The sequence below is a fragment of the Pelmatolapia mariae genome, linkage group LG6, assembly GCF_036321145.2.
Source record: "Pelmatolapia mariae isolate MD_Pm_ZW linkage group LG6, Pm_UMD_F_2, whole genome shotgun sequence".
NCBI classification, from domain to species: Eukaryota; Metazoa; Chordata; class Actinopteri; order Cichliformes; family Cichlidae; genus Pelmatolapia; species Pelmatolapia mariae.
The window spans coordinates 11,184,235-11,199,868 of NC_086232.1; the positions used below are offsets into that span (position 1 = coordinate 11,184,235).

Genomic DNA, 15,634 nt, shown 5'->3' on the forward strand with positions numbered 1-15,634 from the left:
TAAGGTCATATTCTTTGCTAACCCACTTCTTAATATTGAAGAAAACCATCAATATGATGTAGCTGAGGGAGATTAAATGTGTTGTAGTTAGTTGTACGTTTACTTTAAATTCCTTTCTGTTAATGCCACTAAAACTCAAAGACTGGGGAGAAAGGTGGATCAGATGCAGCAGGTGGGGCGTTTAGGGAGTGTTTTAAGCATCTCTGCTAAGGGTTCATGAGTGGGGTTGTTGAATCTAGAATGTTCGTATTTGGAACAACCGAGGAGCCTAAAGAACACAAAGAAATATTTACAAAAGCATGAAAGCAGGGATGAATGTTCTCCTGGGTGAATTTACATTAATAGATCAAGAAAAGAAAGGAGCACATTTCCTGTGTACCGTGTTTGTAATCCACTGAACTGAGCTGGTAGCCACCTTTGCTGTGCAACACGTCTCCTTTGAGGTCTCTGATGTTCATCCACCTTTGCCGCTGAGGGATTACTTTAGTGGCACTTTAACACACAGACTGAGCCATAATTAGCATAAAGGAATAAAGACACGCCGAGTTATTTGCATAAGACACAGTACCGGTTCAGAGGAGGGCATTTACTCTTCACACACATTTTCACGTATCTCGCCGAGTGGGTTACGATGTTAATGCTTCATGAAAGGATGTCTTCTAGTGTTTCATCATACTGTATTAACTTATCCTTAACAGCTAACAGGTCAGTCGGTGAGCAGGATTCTGATTGGCTTATGACAGCAAAGGGGTCATCGGGGTCTCCTCTTATTGGTATAAATCATCCGCTGTGAGACACAGCGGCCCCTCTTGCTGTGAGCATAAGTGGGTGACAGAGCTGTCCTGACCCCCGAGGTGTAGGTTGGTCTCAGAATAATAGTATCTGTTCCATGTTTAAAGCAGTATGTATAATTTAAAAGGGGCAATTTGGAAGAGTGACGCGTCATTACGATGGCTGTGTTGAGAGGAGAAGGGAAGAGGAGGAATTTCTCAGATGGGGATTTCTCAGCAGGCACAAAGGTGTCTGCATTTTTTCTTTTATCTAAGCAAAAGATTGGTTGATGTATTGCAGCTTCAAAAAATACTCCAGTTTGTTTCAACACGATGACAAAGCTGACAAAGGCCGAATACACAATGAGCATAAATGAATGCAAAGCGGATTTGTTTGCTAGCAGAGGTTTGTGTTGCTAATACACAGCATCGCGTTATAAAGAGACCTTTCGCAGTTTCATGGAATCCAAATTTACTGCTATGAAGCTGATCATTTCCCCTTATTTTCTTTCTATCCAGCTCCATGAAGCCAACTCTGTTTTAGCTCGAACTGGGGTTTGAGGGCTGAATGGCCACTTATGACTGGATTCACAGGTTAATATCCATCCATCCCAAGCCAGCTGAGAGTTGTTATCTCTCCAGCATTTCAGGGCTTCCTCCCGGTGAGGCATCCTCAAAACACTTCACTGAGGAGGTATCCTAGGGAGATGCCCAAAAACACCTCAGCTGGCTCCTTTCCACATCGAGGAGTAACAGCTCCGCTCTGAGCCGCCTCCCAAATAATCGAGGTCCTCACCACCCCAGGGTCTTTTTTTGACTACTTTGGTGACCACAGACACAGTGATGGGCGAGTCATCCCTCTTGTCCCCGAACTGTGCTTTTACTACAGAAAGTCTTTCAGTGGCATTGAGAGCTTTGAATAATTCTTTATTATACCCATGGATGAGATCAGCAGCACCCCACTCCCACTATAGATGGTGTGAGCAGGAAGCTGCTACCTACGTCGCCTGAAGCTTTGCCAGAATTGCCTCAAAGCCAAACAAAGGTCTTGCTCCAGGGCCACTATGTGCAGTGGCCAGGGGCAGAGGTCCTGCTCATCCACTATATATACTACATTAATAATAAAGGTACTCGTGTCATATATTTCCAGTTTGTCTCACACATGTTTATGTGTCATAATTCACCAAAGTTTGATCAGTTATCTTCACACGTGAAATCAATAAGACAGAATGTAGATTTAGGCTGATATCCACTCATGAAGTACTTGTGGTATGATTGTGCTGAGATGTCCTTCCTGCTCTTAAATATGCAGTGGCATCAGTAGAATAGGGCCGAATGCTCAAAACCCCTCACTCTCTCCACAGCCTCACTCTGATGGGTGAAAGCTGGCAATCCTGTTTGTGCTATATTGCTCTATAATCACAGGTATCAGTGTATCTAATAAAGAGGCCATAGAATCATGTTTTTAACCCCCACCGCCCATACAAAATTATTAAAAAAGAATCAGCCAAGAAATGAAATGCACTGCACAGGTTTCTTCCCAGTCAAGACAGTAAAGCATGGTCTTAATTTGAATTGCAGAAGGAATAAAAAGGAGAGAGAGAGAGGCCCAGAGGACGGGCTGAGCTGCAAGCTCATTTCAAATGGGAATCTGGTCTTCAGGGTACGAGCACATGTATGTGAGACAGACAGGAGAGCAAGATGGGAGGGGCGGGGGGGGGGAGCGAAAGCAAGGAGAAGGAAGGGAAAATACAATTCCACATTACATGTGCTTGTGGTGCAGTGTGGGTGGGCATGTGTTGAAGCAAGTGAGGGAGCGTGTGAAAGGCAAAGAGAGAGAGAGCAGCAATAGAAGAATAGATATAATGTAGTTTCTACATAGCTGTGAGTGTGTGCGAATTGATGTGTTTGACATGCTGTGGGATGTGGGTTGAAGACACCAGAGATCAAACCAATAAATTTATACAGAAAACCAAACACGGGAAAAAAGAAGTCCTTTTATTAAAGTTAAAGGAAATGGTGGTACCAGTCTAAAAGCGCTGTGGCTGTATACTCCCAGCTACACAAGAAAGACGCCGTATAACATATCTTAAAATGATGAATATATATATACCACCATGTACCGCTATCCAGGATGAAACAACAAACATCCATGAGTACATCAGGAAGATTGACACAACTGACCGCATGTTAGTGAATACGTGAGGAAGGATAGACCTCTGCGTGGCATGGATCATCGACAGATAGAAGAAGTGGCTGATATTGAATGGCTACCAGTGGCTGGACAAAGCTGCACTGAAAGACAGCACGGAGGCATTAATCATTGCAGCACAGAACAAGGTCTAAGTACAAGCTCCATAGAGGCTGGGGTCTACCTCACAATGCAAGACCCCAAGTGCAGGCTGTGTAAAGACGCCCCTGAGACAATCCAGCAAATATTAGCAGGGTGCAAGATGCTAGCAGGCAGGGCATACCAAGTGGTCAGCACAGTGTACAGGAATTTCCGTGCCAAGTATGGCCTGGAAGTCCCGAGGTCAAAATGGGAGACAATGACTGAGCTGAGATTCTGTCGAACTTTCAGATACAGACGGACAAACTGGTGATGGCTAACCAACCATAGCAGTGATAGGTGTAAAGAAAAGATGAAAAGCTCAAGAAACACCAAGGGTTGAAAGACGAGCTCAAGAAGATGTGAAGGTGAAGGGAACAGTGGTCCCTGTGGTAATTGTAGCACTCAGGGCAGTAACCCCCAAACTGGGCGAGTGGGTCCAGCAGATCCCAGTAACAACATCTGAGATCTCTGTCCAGATACTGCACAGGACCCTCAATGTGTGTGTGTGTGTGCGCGTGTGTGTGTGTGTGTGTGTGTGTATGAGATTGTGTCTGATTTTATAATCATATCCCACATAGTCCTTATAAGACCCAGAGTCTGGGTCAATGCAAAGTTTGTTTTTACTCTCTTTATGATGTGATATTATTGACTTGTTGATGTTGGTACATAACAAGATGTGCATTAGACTTATTGGTACAAGTCTAATGCACATGTACTGATATATCTCTAGTCTGACTAAACCATAATGGCTTTAACAGCTCTAAAGTGTGTCCTTGCTTTAACTAAGCCAAATTTCCATCCTTTGGGGCACTGACTCACTTTGGGGCCCAAACTCAAGTGGCACTTCAAGGAATTACAGTTTTAGACACTTCCACTTTTCCATCATTCCTCAGCTCCAGAGGTTACCTGCTTGGTCTTCAGTTTGGAGGAACTCAGCAAGGGGCACTCAGAGAGAGAGAAACCATCAAAACCATCAAAACATTCTTTTTTCTTTTCTTTTCTTTTCTTTTCTTTTCTTAGGTAGCTGTTAAACGTACTTTTTTTCATATCTACTGCAGAAACTTTATGGTTTATAACAGTAATGTAATCACCGCTAACAACAACATAAGACATGCACATCACTTTGTCAGGCTCAGGAGAGACTCGGAGGCAGACCGTCACTAAAGTTCACAATTTATTTACACACAAACACCAAGTGCGGATATATACAAGTGAGGGGGCACAGGAAGAGGGTCTCCGGGGAACACAGGCACGGGAAGGGAACGGGCTATGTACACAATCCTTCGCTGAAGGTCAGGTTAGCTCGGACTCCGGCTTTTAGCTCACCAAACGGCGGTCCTCAGGCTGGCGAGAAATCTGGCACAGGGAGGAAGAACAGGTAAGTTGCAGCACGAAAGAAACTCGGGAAACAGCTCAGACTTGCAATGACACTGACGAGTGTTACACAATAATCCAGCGAAGAAGCACTCTCAGCAGCCGCCTTAAGAAGTGAACGTGGTGATGAGATGATTGCTTTTTTTTTTTTTTTTTTTTTTTTTTTTGTCTGTCCCATTTGGTTCTTTAGCCGTCAGAATTGTTATCTGAAGACCAACAAGAATACCAAATGGATTTATTTTGCCAAATGGATCATCATGGCATTGCCGTATTGGTCCATTTGATCAAACTTTGTTGTTATTATTTATTTTATTTTCAGTTGTTACAGATGGGACAGACATGATTGAGGGATAGGAAAGGGAGAAAGAAAGAGAGGAAGGAAAACAAAAACAGAAGGGAAAAGGGACAGTGAGAAAGGGCACTTACAAAGACAAAGAGAAAAAAAAAAAAAAAATCTCCTGGATCACCTGTTGAGAGAAAAAGAAGAGAAAACAAGCAAAAAAAAACCCAAAACAAAGCCACATACTAAACACAACACCATCACGTTAATCTAGCTAAGTGTGAACAGCAGTAAATACTAAATATTGAAAGTTGTTGTGCCGCACGCAGGACAGACAGCGCACAATGTGCTTTGAAGTAGCAGCTAAGAAAGGTGTAGTTTATGTCTACGAACAGTGAACACCCGTGTGCACACCTGTGTGGATCAACGCGCTTGTATACAAAAGGTTTCCCCATGTAACGGTCTGCTAGAGGGTGTGGAGGGCCATAGCCCCGTCCTCCAGGGCATGAAGCAGGCATGGAGGAGATCCAGGCTCCAGACATCCAGAGGCCCCAGAGTGCGAGAGCCCAAGGAGTACCACCGGAGGGGCATCCGTGCCACCTTCCTAGGAAGGGCTGAGGACATCCCCAGACGAGGGGGTCACCCAGTAGCCACGGAGCAGAAGCCAGAGGGGGCTGCACCGGCGTGCCCGCCGGCTCTGTCGGCAGCCAGCTGTGCCAGAGTGAACCGAGTTGCAGGCCCCGAGGCCGGAGGCCCGAGGGCCCCCTTTGCCCCGGAAGAGGCCTGACTGAGCGACAGGCACCAGGCCCCGCCAAGTAGCCACCGGGAGTGAGCTGGTGCATACCTGAGCGCCCAGCCCCGGACACCAAGAACCACCAATGCACCAACCCCTGAGGGCATCAGTTACCAGCAGGGAGTGTGGTGAGGGGAGATAGGCCTCCACACTTGGAGGGCCTGGGAGTACCCAGGGAGGTGGAGTCTAAGACCCGACCTGACATATAGACACAGACAAACAGGCACACACGGACATAAACATGCTTTCCCACCCTCATGCACACATATACAAACACTCAGCACTCACCCAACGTAGGGATAGACATACATAGACATGTACACACAATCATACTCCCCAAACATACTCTATGCCCCGGGTCCAGGTACCCTCGCCCCCAGAGGGGGAAACGGCACCCAGACCCAAGAGATGCGACCCTTTCCCCCGGGGTGGAGGCAAGCAGACCGCCCCAGGCTCCGCAGCAGCAGGGAGGCCAATTGGACAGCCAACACCTCCTCCCAGCCCCCCGCCCCGATGGCTAGTAGAGAACGGGGGTGTGTGAAGACCCCATACCTCCCCCCTCCCGCTCATGTGAAGTGTTGCTGCGTGTTGTTCTAAAGTGCATTTAAAACAAGGGAGGGCATGGTGCTGCTGCCAGAGCAGCAGGTGTTAGCACGGCCCCTCCCGAGAACCCTCAATGTCTACATGGATTTAAAATTGAGAGGTGGGCACCGGCGCCAGAGGTAGGGTTGAATACGCAGACCGTCCTCTGGGCGCCGTTAACGTGGTCACCCTCAAGGCCCTATATATGTGTGTGTGTTATGAGAGTGTGAATAATGTGGATGTCTAAGTTGTGAGATAAAATTGAGGCACAGGTGGCCAGAAGGGGACAGAGGGGGGGGGGAATGCCTCCCCTGCACCCTGGTGACACACCTGCACCCCAAGGCCCTACCTGTGTGGGTGGGTGTGGTGGAGCGGGAAGAGGGAGGCAGCCGGGGATGGGGAGGAAAAGAAGGGAGGGGCAGGTGTTACACAATAATCCAGCGAAGAAGCACTCTCAGCAGCCGCCTTAAGAAGTGAACGTGGTGATGAGATGATTGCTTGCAGGTGTCCGAGCCAGGGGCTGGAGTCGTCATGACTCCGCCCCGGTAGAGCGCAGTGCGCTGGAGGGGAGAGAGAGACGCAACCACAACAAAAACACTTGTAGCCACACAGAGTCAGCCGAGAAGGCACAGGGTCATGACACATTTTGGTCAAAAACTTCCCACAAGATACCCACGTCACACCCAGGTTCTTTGAATATGACGCCAAGTTCAGTTTAAGCTTCCCACATTAGTTTGAAATTACTGTCCCCAACAATCTTGATCGAATCAGGGATCTTTGACTAATGCATTAACCTCCTAGGACCTGGCGTCCACATATGTGGACATCACATTTTGGGTCGTCTAGACCAAAATACAAAATTTTGCTCTACAAAGGCCTGATATCCACTTACGAGGACATTATACTGCCACTGTTCTATCGAAATTTAAAACGAATATCCTTATATGTGGATCTCATTTTTCTCAGAGACAAAAAATCAGGTAAAAAAAAAAAAAGTTGAATCTTTTTGCATTCATCAGGTCCCAATCAGCCCAAATAGCAAAGAGAAATCAAAAATGCATGCCATGAAAGAGTTCGGGTCTTAGGAGGTTAAAGCAGTGGTGTCAAACAGAAGGCCCAGGGACCACAATCAGACCACAAAAGACTTCAATCCGGCCCACCGGACTTGTGAAGGAGGACATAAATTTTAGATTTTAGCTGTATTTTCATCAAATTTACAGCTTGTTCTACTGATAAAGACCTCCCCCACAGTAGTAAAGGTAACAGATAAACAATTAAATGACATCTACTTTAGAAATCTCTGTTTTTTACAACGTGTCCACATTCAAATAAATAACTAAAATGGACATTTTCTCTGTTTTGACAAAAACTTTCCTTTTTGTAATGACAGGGCAGTCTGGGCAATGAGCCAGCAGAGCTGTTTCTGTAATTTTACACTCTTATTTCTTAGAATTTAAGCCCAAAGAGCCAAGCTGGAATAATTTATTTCGCTTACTACAGCAGCATTTCTTTATCATCTTATAAAACTGAGACATTAGGTTGAAATTGCATCTCTTCTTCTTATCCTAAGACATCTTAGGGATTAAACGTGCAGTTAAACACTTTTACACTAACAGGAAGTTTCACCGTTCTGGTCCACTGCAGATCAAAGTGGGCTGTATGTGGCTCCCAATGTAAAATGAGTTTGGCATCCTCATTTTTTTGGAGAACTCAGTGCACATTAAACATGCTCTTATTCACACTGAGGTTTTTATGGGTCATATAAAAAAAATCTTGTGCAAACGTGTGGTGTTGTTTTCTGAGGGAGGACAGTCTCACAGTATGATGATGTCTCCATTTGTGACACTCTTCATGCTCTTAGATTATCCTCTACCAATGTAACTTGAATAATGCAGCTGTCACCACAGTCCTTTAAAACTCTGTTGATTAAACAAAAAAAAAGTTTCTAAGAGGCTGCGCTGAAGTGCTAAATATCTCCTTCACGTCCACTGGAGGGAAAATGACATCATTTTAAAGACCTCTAGTCATCAGCGCTTACTGTAGCGCTTTCTTTCTAAGTCTGTGAACCTCGCAAGCACACTCAGCAAGATTGAAGTATTTTTAACTTTGTAGTACCGACTCGCATTTGTCCAACAAACAATTACTGTAAGTGAGTGAGACAAAGGGGCATTCAGATGTGAAACTATTTCTGCTGAAACACAGTGCGCTGTCACTCATCGCGGTCCTTTCAGGAACCGAACGCAATCTCAACACGCCGCTCTACACGCAGTTCACGCTGAAATTATGAAAAGATGAAAGTGTTTTTGCAGGACTCTGAAAGGTTTCGGCGCCGCTTCCTCGTGAAATATCTTCTTTAACGTATCTATCAAAGTGCACTTGATGAAAAACACTTTGTTCGTCTGAGAGTTTTCTGAGGTGTATTAAAGATATGTAAATATGAAACAGGCTGTTGTTGGAGTCCTGTCATGATTTTTTTTTTCTTTTTTCACTTTTATTTATCAGGCTTTGTTATAAAATGGTTATTTTCTCCACAGGTATGATAAAAATGCAAGTTTAGCAGCAAACACTCCCACAGCGATGAGTGAAAAAGACGGCTGGAGTGAGGCTCGTGGTAACAGGGCTGATGCTACAGTATGTGAATATGTGTGTGTGTGTGTGTGTGTGTGTGTGTGCACGCCTGGAAGTGTGAGACATATTGTGAGAGTGTGCTCGTGTGTGCAGCCAATGCCCATTTGAAAGCCAGCGCTAGTCTTTCGTCCTTCAATCGCCAATTAACAAGGGGCCATTTAATTGCAGTGGTTTAGGAGGGTACAACAATTACCACAGGAGCTACACTAAGCCAAAAACACACACACAAACACACACACAATCTCTCTTAATGAGCAGCACTATCCTTTCTTCCCGTCTATCATTTGCATTTTGCTCTCCTCTTGCCTCCTCCTCACCCTCCCACCTGCGTTTTTGAGTTGTTTAGACTGAGCTCCTCCAATCGTCTTCCTTATTTCTCCTTGTCTGTCACTTTTTGTTCTGTGATATGTTTCCTTCAAAGCTCCTGACAAAGTTCTCCTCCCTGTCTCATCTCTTTTGTCCCAAAAAAGGGTTGATACAGACACCGAGCAGAATACTGGAGACTTGATACAATCTGCGATACCATGCAGGAAAAAATGGGAAAATTGAGTTTGCTTGTGTTCGGTCATTCAGACAAACACAAACATAAACACATGTTTACACGTGCAATTTTATATTTTGTCAGTGCTGATTTTTGTAATATGTTCTTTCTTTCTCACAGGTTCTTTCAAAGGCATGTGCAAGCAGATAGATCACTTTCCTGAGGATGCTGACTATGAGGCGGATGCCTCAGAGTACTTCTTACGTGAGTCTGTCTTTTTTTCCTTCATAATCCCAGAATAATCCCAAAGTTGTCATCTATTCATGCTTTCTGGTTTTAGTTGGTTTTGAGTCAGTAACATCTGATCTTAAAGTTATCTTTCACTGCTCGTGTCTTTATCATGAACTCTCTGAAAAGCCTACAAACATATTAAATGAAGGATGGAAAGTGAGGATGTGGGCTGAGTGACAGCACACTTAGCCAAAAATGGAAAAAGATCAAAGGAAGAGGGGAAAGGGGCTGGGATGAGAAACCACACTTTTTTGTAGTAGAGAGGGTAAAAGGAAGAAGTGGCAGAAAGTCAGAGACAAGGAGAAACTATGGAGGGAAGTGTACACTTACAGCAGAGATTCGGTAGAGGAGGAGGGGTCAGCCATGTGAATGGAAGAATGAGGGGAATGTCACTGTTATGGAAGAGGAGGAAGAAGAAATAGTTAAAGTCCTCAAGAAGAAAGATTGTGGGAGGTGAAAGAGGACAGGAGGAAGGTGCATCAGGAGAAAGCACATGGCTCAGTGAAGGGAAGGTTGAGGAGGTGAAGGACAAGGAGTAGGGTAGCAGTACAGCGCTGTTGCTCTCCCAGCGGCTTGCCAATTAGGACACTTTCTTCTATAAATACTCTAGGCTCTGCTAAGTGGGTCACACCTCTCCCACTCCTCCTTCCTTCCATCCATCCAGCCATCCCTCACCTCCTCCCTCTTGCTTTCCATCCATATGTCTGTCCATCTCCACCGAGGCCTTCGCGCTAGCCTGACAGCTGGTGGATGGAGGCTGTGGGGTAGAGCGAGGAATACAGGGAAGCAAGGGAACTGAGTTTGTTGTCAGGTCCACTCAAAAATCTTTTTTTGTGTTTTTAAAAGTTTGCAAAAGTTTGAAGATGGTTTAGTTGGAACGGATGCACACAGTGTGGCACGGGAAGTTTGCTAGTTTGAGACTGGATAGTGTACAGTTAATCTTTTTTTAACAGCAGGGAGTGAGTTGCGGCAATTCTCTCAATGCCATAAGGCTTTCTCTGAGGCCTTTCAGACAGAAGATTCTGACCTATCAGCCCAAAAAGTATCTGTGGTGTTAATTACCCTCTGTGCAGCATTCCTGTTGTCACTAGTGGCCCTGAGGAGCAGTAGAAGCCCAGCAGGAGCTTCTGGTCGTTGGTGTTGTGGGTCCATTTGAGATCAGCGGAGATGTGGGTACCCAAAAACCTGTAGGTGAAGTTAGGTTTCTGGGCTGAGTCGGACTGATTGAGGCTGGTTGGTTGGGAAGTCTTTGATCCAGGAGCAGGTGTCAGGATGGACCTGAAGGTGGTCCAGTTTGGTGGTGAGGATGTCTGGATCCTCCACGAAGAGCATCCTAATGTAGCTCTTCCTGTTCTCCAGATGGCTAAGCACTCTGTAAAGGGTGATGGTGGTGACATCCTCCGTGGACCGATGTGGATTGTAAGCAAACTGGTGAGGATCAAGGGAGGGGGTATACAGTTTCTGATGTGCGAAACAGCTGCTCGAAACACTTCATAGCTACAGACACGAGGGTTATAGGTGTGTAGTCATTGAGGCTGTCTATACCAGTCTTTTTGTGGATGGGAAGGGTGGTGGAGGCCTTCAGACAGGTGAGAACAGTGACATGAGTCAAGGAGAGGTGGAAGAAGCTGGTGAGAATCCCTGCCAGGCTTCGACCACAGCCCCTGGGATGCCATCATGCCCATCAGCTCTCCTGGGCGATCACCGCTCTGAGTCCTCCTTATATACTGTTCAGGTCAAAACTTGAATCATTTTGCTATATGGTAGCAGTAAAAGATTAACCTGAAATTTTGTTAAAAGTCATGCAAAATATCCATCCATTCTCTTCCGCTTATCCTTGGTAGGGTTGCTGGGGGGGCTGGAGCCTATCTCAGCTGTCTTAGTGCAAGAGGCAGGGTACTCCCTTTACAGGTCCCCAGTCTGCTGCACGGCTAACACAAAATATTTTTAGGTAAAACAGGACCTATTTTGTGATACTAGAGATTTTTCTACAGAAACAGGGGTTGAAAAGCCTAAAAAATACTCTCCCTCCTCACTTTAATTAATAATTAATCCTCCATTTAATAATGTCAGATGGGTTATTATGTAAATTCCATAACGAATCTCTAATTTTAAAATTGGTATAAACACATATAATGAGGCAATTCTAGGCCTGGGAAAAACTGAATCTGACCATACGAACACGAACACGTGTTTGTAAGAGTTAATAAGGTGTCATGCACTTGGACATGAATATTAATAAACTGAATGTAATTTTTTTTTCTAACGTTGACTTTGTAATGAGATGTAACCACTGCTGTCCAACGAGAATGACCTAGCTTAATTAGAATAGTCATTAGCTGTAACCCTGACAACAAGTCAGGTAAAACAGTTAAATGCTGAACTCAGCTGTAATTATATGCTAGAATTCATCGCTGTGTCAAGTGCTTAATTGTAACTGTCACCATTTGCACAAACTGTCCTTCTGCTCCTATTCTGTTTGCTATCTGAGCACCACTTTTGTAGTTTGCCAGGTTACATAACTATTATAAATGCGTTAACGCACTGACTCTTGCACTATTTGCTTTTGGCTTCCTGAATTCTTCAGTGATATGGTAATCAAAGCCCATTTTACTGTCCGATTCACTGCAAGTCACTCTGATTAACAGTGTCAGCTAAATTACAGCAATAACAATGTAAAGTGTGGATGATGACACATTTTGACAGATGGAAATGATGCAACATCTGTTTATCAATGCAAGATCTTTTCCTCTGTTATTCTGCTCATACACATTCCCACCTGAAAGCTTCCCACTATAGCCACAGTCTCATACTAGTTGCTCAACTGAACTTGCTGGGTTCATTATACAATAGTTGATGTAGATGGTTAACCATTCCCCTTCAAAAAGCTAACCTTCAAGTGCTGCATCTGTAAATCCCAGCCCACCTCTGCCACCTTGAATTTCCATCACATTGCTTTGCTGCCAAAAGCCTGAATAAAGACTGCCAGAGACGGAGTGAAACAATAGAGTTCAATATTTGCTGACTTGGGGGTTGCTGGTTTCCTCAATACATCCTGAAACATCAAAGCTGTTCTCAGGTACTCTGATTTATACAGAAAAGGACGTCCGATCATTGATGCAGGTATTTTACCTTCACCTGTTTTTTTTTTTCTGTCGTAATATCACATCACATCAGTCATTAAGCTCTGACCAACAGTTTTGAAAACATGCGTGTGAAATAAATCTTTGTTCTTCTTTTGCTTTTCCATGTCTGAATGCAGCTTTGTGGTGATATATGGACTAACATCACAGACCACATCGAAGATGCAAATTAAGAAGGAGAAAGCAAACAAGCCATAACATTTTCCTGTTTTTGTTGCAGTATCACGATCTGTCCCAGATGGGTTTTTTGAGTTGAGATTCACTGCACAGAAAAAAAAGGAAAAGGACTAAATAACACCTCTTGCATCATGACTGAGTGGGATTTGTCCACAGATTAATGAAGTGCAGCAGTTGTGCAGCTCCGGAACTGAAATGAATAAAAAAGTGTACAGAAGCACAGAGACGGGCAGAAATGTCAGATGTCATTCTGTAACAATTCAAACAGGAGCAGACTAATATTAATATGATGACAAAGGCTGCTATTCAGACTAGAGGAGTGCCTTAATGCAAGGTTTTCAAAAGTTGAATTAAGGCAATCGATAGCAAATAGTAGGGACAACTAACTAATTACCCAGAAGTTAAGCAGGGAATTCCCTTGACCCTCGGGGTGACCACTTTTGATGGCAACATGATTGCACAGGTCATCTGGTGGAAGGCAAGCTGCTCCCAAAACAATTACAATGTAGTCTGTCAAAAAGATTGTAGTCACTCTCAGACAGATTGGTGAAGGTTTGTAAATAATTGCTGTATAATTAATAAATGTACAAAGCAGAGGCTCCAGCAACACTTAAAAGTAAAGAAGAACAACTTTATTAACTGACCAACGCGTTTCCGCTTGTGATCAATCTGCATCAGGTTGCACCAGCGAGCGCAACTCATCTGCATTTGGCTATTTGCAGCAAGGGACTCAACTCAGCTGGTTGCATCCTGTAAATATCCATCCATCCATTCGCTTCCGCTTATCCTTTCCAGGGTCGCGGGGGGTGCTGGTGCCTATCCCAGCTATCATAGGGCGAGAGGCGGGGTACACCCTGGACAGGTCGCCAGTCTGTCGCAGGGCTGACACACAGAGACAGACAACCATTCGCACTCACATTCACACCAACAGGCAATTTAGATTAATCAATTATCCCCACAAACTGCATGTCTTTGGATGGTGGGAGGAAGCCGGAGTTCCTGGAGAGAACATGCAAACTCCACACAGAAAGACCCCGGCCTGACGGTGGAATTGAACTCAGGACTTTCTTGCTGTGCGGCAACAGTGCTAACCACCGTGCTGCCCTATCCTGTAAATAGTCTGACACAGTGCCTGTGTCAGTCTGTAGTTAAATAACCATCCTGCAGCAACTACATCAGAAAGAATTTCTGTTTCAAATCTAGGAGGTTCTTGCAGGATTCAATGTAAATAGTTAATATGAATTTCTATCTAATGTGAATATGGCGACAGATTTTCAACAGACAGGAGGAGATGTGGAATTTTCACTGATTTATCACAGTTAACTGCCATATTATCGCAAACAGATTGAATATAATTGCAAATTGACTCCATTCAATGACAAATTGATACAGACTGATAGCAAACTGATTCCATTATATTGCCGTTTTAGTACCATCTCGATGCACCAGAGTGGCTTCGAAGATGTCCGGAAACTGACTGTGAATGGTGGCTGATCTGATCCCCATCTTCAAAGCAGCTATTTAAGAAGAAATGAGATTGCAGTTTCATTCCACACAGTCGTAATAATTCCGGTCATGCTGCAGTTTCCAATCACCGTTTTCCCGAGCGTGACTCGGGTTTGCGGTCACTATGGTTTCATACATTTTCATACATTGCTATGTAGCAAAGTTTTGCCCGGGATGCCCCATAGGTGCCTGTGTACAACAGAAAACAGCTTTTAGGCAACACATGAGCAGTAAACCGGAGGAAAACACTGTCAAAATTTGCAGTATATCAGATGAACGGATACCGACACACACGAGCATACATAGATTCCTTTATTTGTTAGAGATTCTTTTCACACACTGTTTCTCATTTTCTCTGTCTCCCTCTCTCTCTGCCCAAGGGCATTTTCTGTCTCTCTCCCTCAGTCTCTTGCTCTCTGAGCTGTTTCACCCTGCCCCCCTCCCTTTTAGGTCTCCTCTCACTGGGTGAATTTGTACATGTGGTTATGTAAGAGCAAGCAGTCAGCCTTCGTCCTGCAGCAGTTGTACTATCAGCCACAGAGAGAGAGGACAGATCTGCCACCAGAATTCTTCGGCATAGCATAATATAGAGGACAGAGCTGACGATTTACCTTGCCGATGTACCCATCTAAACCAGAGAGCACCACTGTCGATGCAGAAATCTCTCTCTGTGTGACTCAACTGCATTTTCTGTTTCCTGGAAAATTTTACTGTCGTCTCCTTTCGTTCAGATCTCTTAATTTTAAAACATTAACTTATGCATGAAGACTTTGGGGTTTTCCTTGGTCTGTTTCATGCTGTGCAGAAACCATGAAGGCAATCACAGCCCCCTTCTTGGTCAGAACTTCGACTTTTATGAAACCTTGTGCAAAAATATGCACCAGACAAAATCAGAACTTGTGGCTCACTTGAAAACAAATATTATACAAGGACATACATTTCACCTCGGCTTGCTGAGACGCTTGTTATGTCCTATATAAAACCATTTTGATGTATAGCCTACTGTCCATAATATGTCTCGCACTGTCTGCTATTATTGCACATGAACTCACGGTGTCCTTGAAACCTGAGCTTGCATTTATTGGATAACAGATTTAGGTGACAGCATGTTTCTTGGTGTCATGAAGGTGGATTAATGTGCATTCACTATATCCAAAAACAAGACAAAGAAAAAAAAGCTATATATATTTGTTTCCTGAAATTGTTACATAATTGATCCCATTTTGGCTTTAAAACTGAGGAAATCCGAAGCCCACGGTGCGTGGCTATTTGTGTAC

General features: G+C 44.3%; 1 protein-coding gene across 1 annotated transcript in view; it reads left to right on the plus strand.

The window, feature by feature from the left end:
• LOC134628951 (voltage-dependent calcium channel gamma-2 subunit-like) overlaps positions 1–15,634 on the plus strand; it is a 68,861-nt gene that overhangs the window by 36,812 nt on the left and 16,415 nt on the right. The window contains exon 2 of the mRNA XM_063475795.1: positions 9,421–9,504. Coding sequence (XP_063331865.1) covers positions 9,421–9,504 — 84 coding nt within the window. The remainder of the gene's footprint in view (positions 1–9,420; positions 9,505–15,634) is intronic.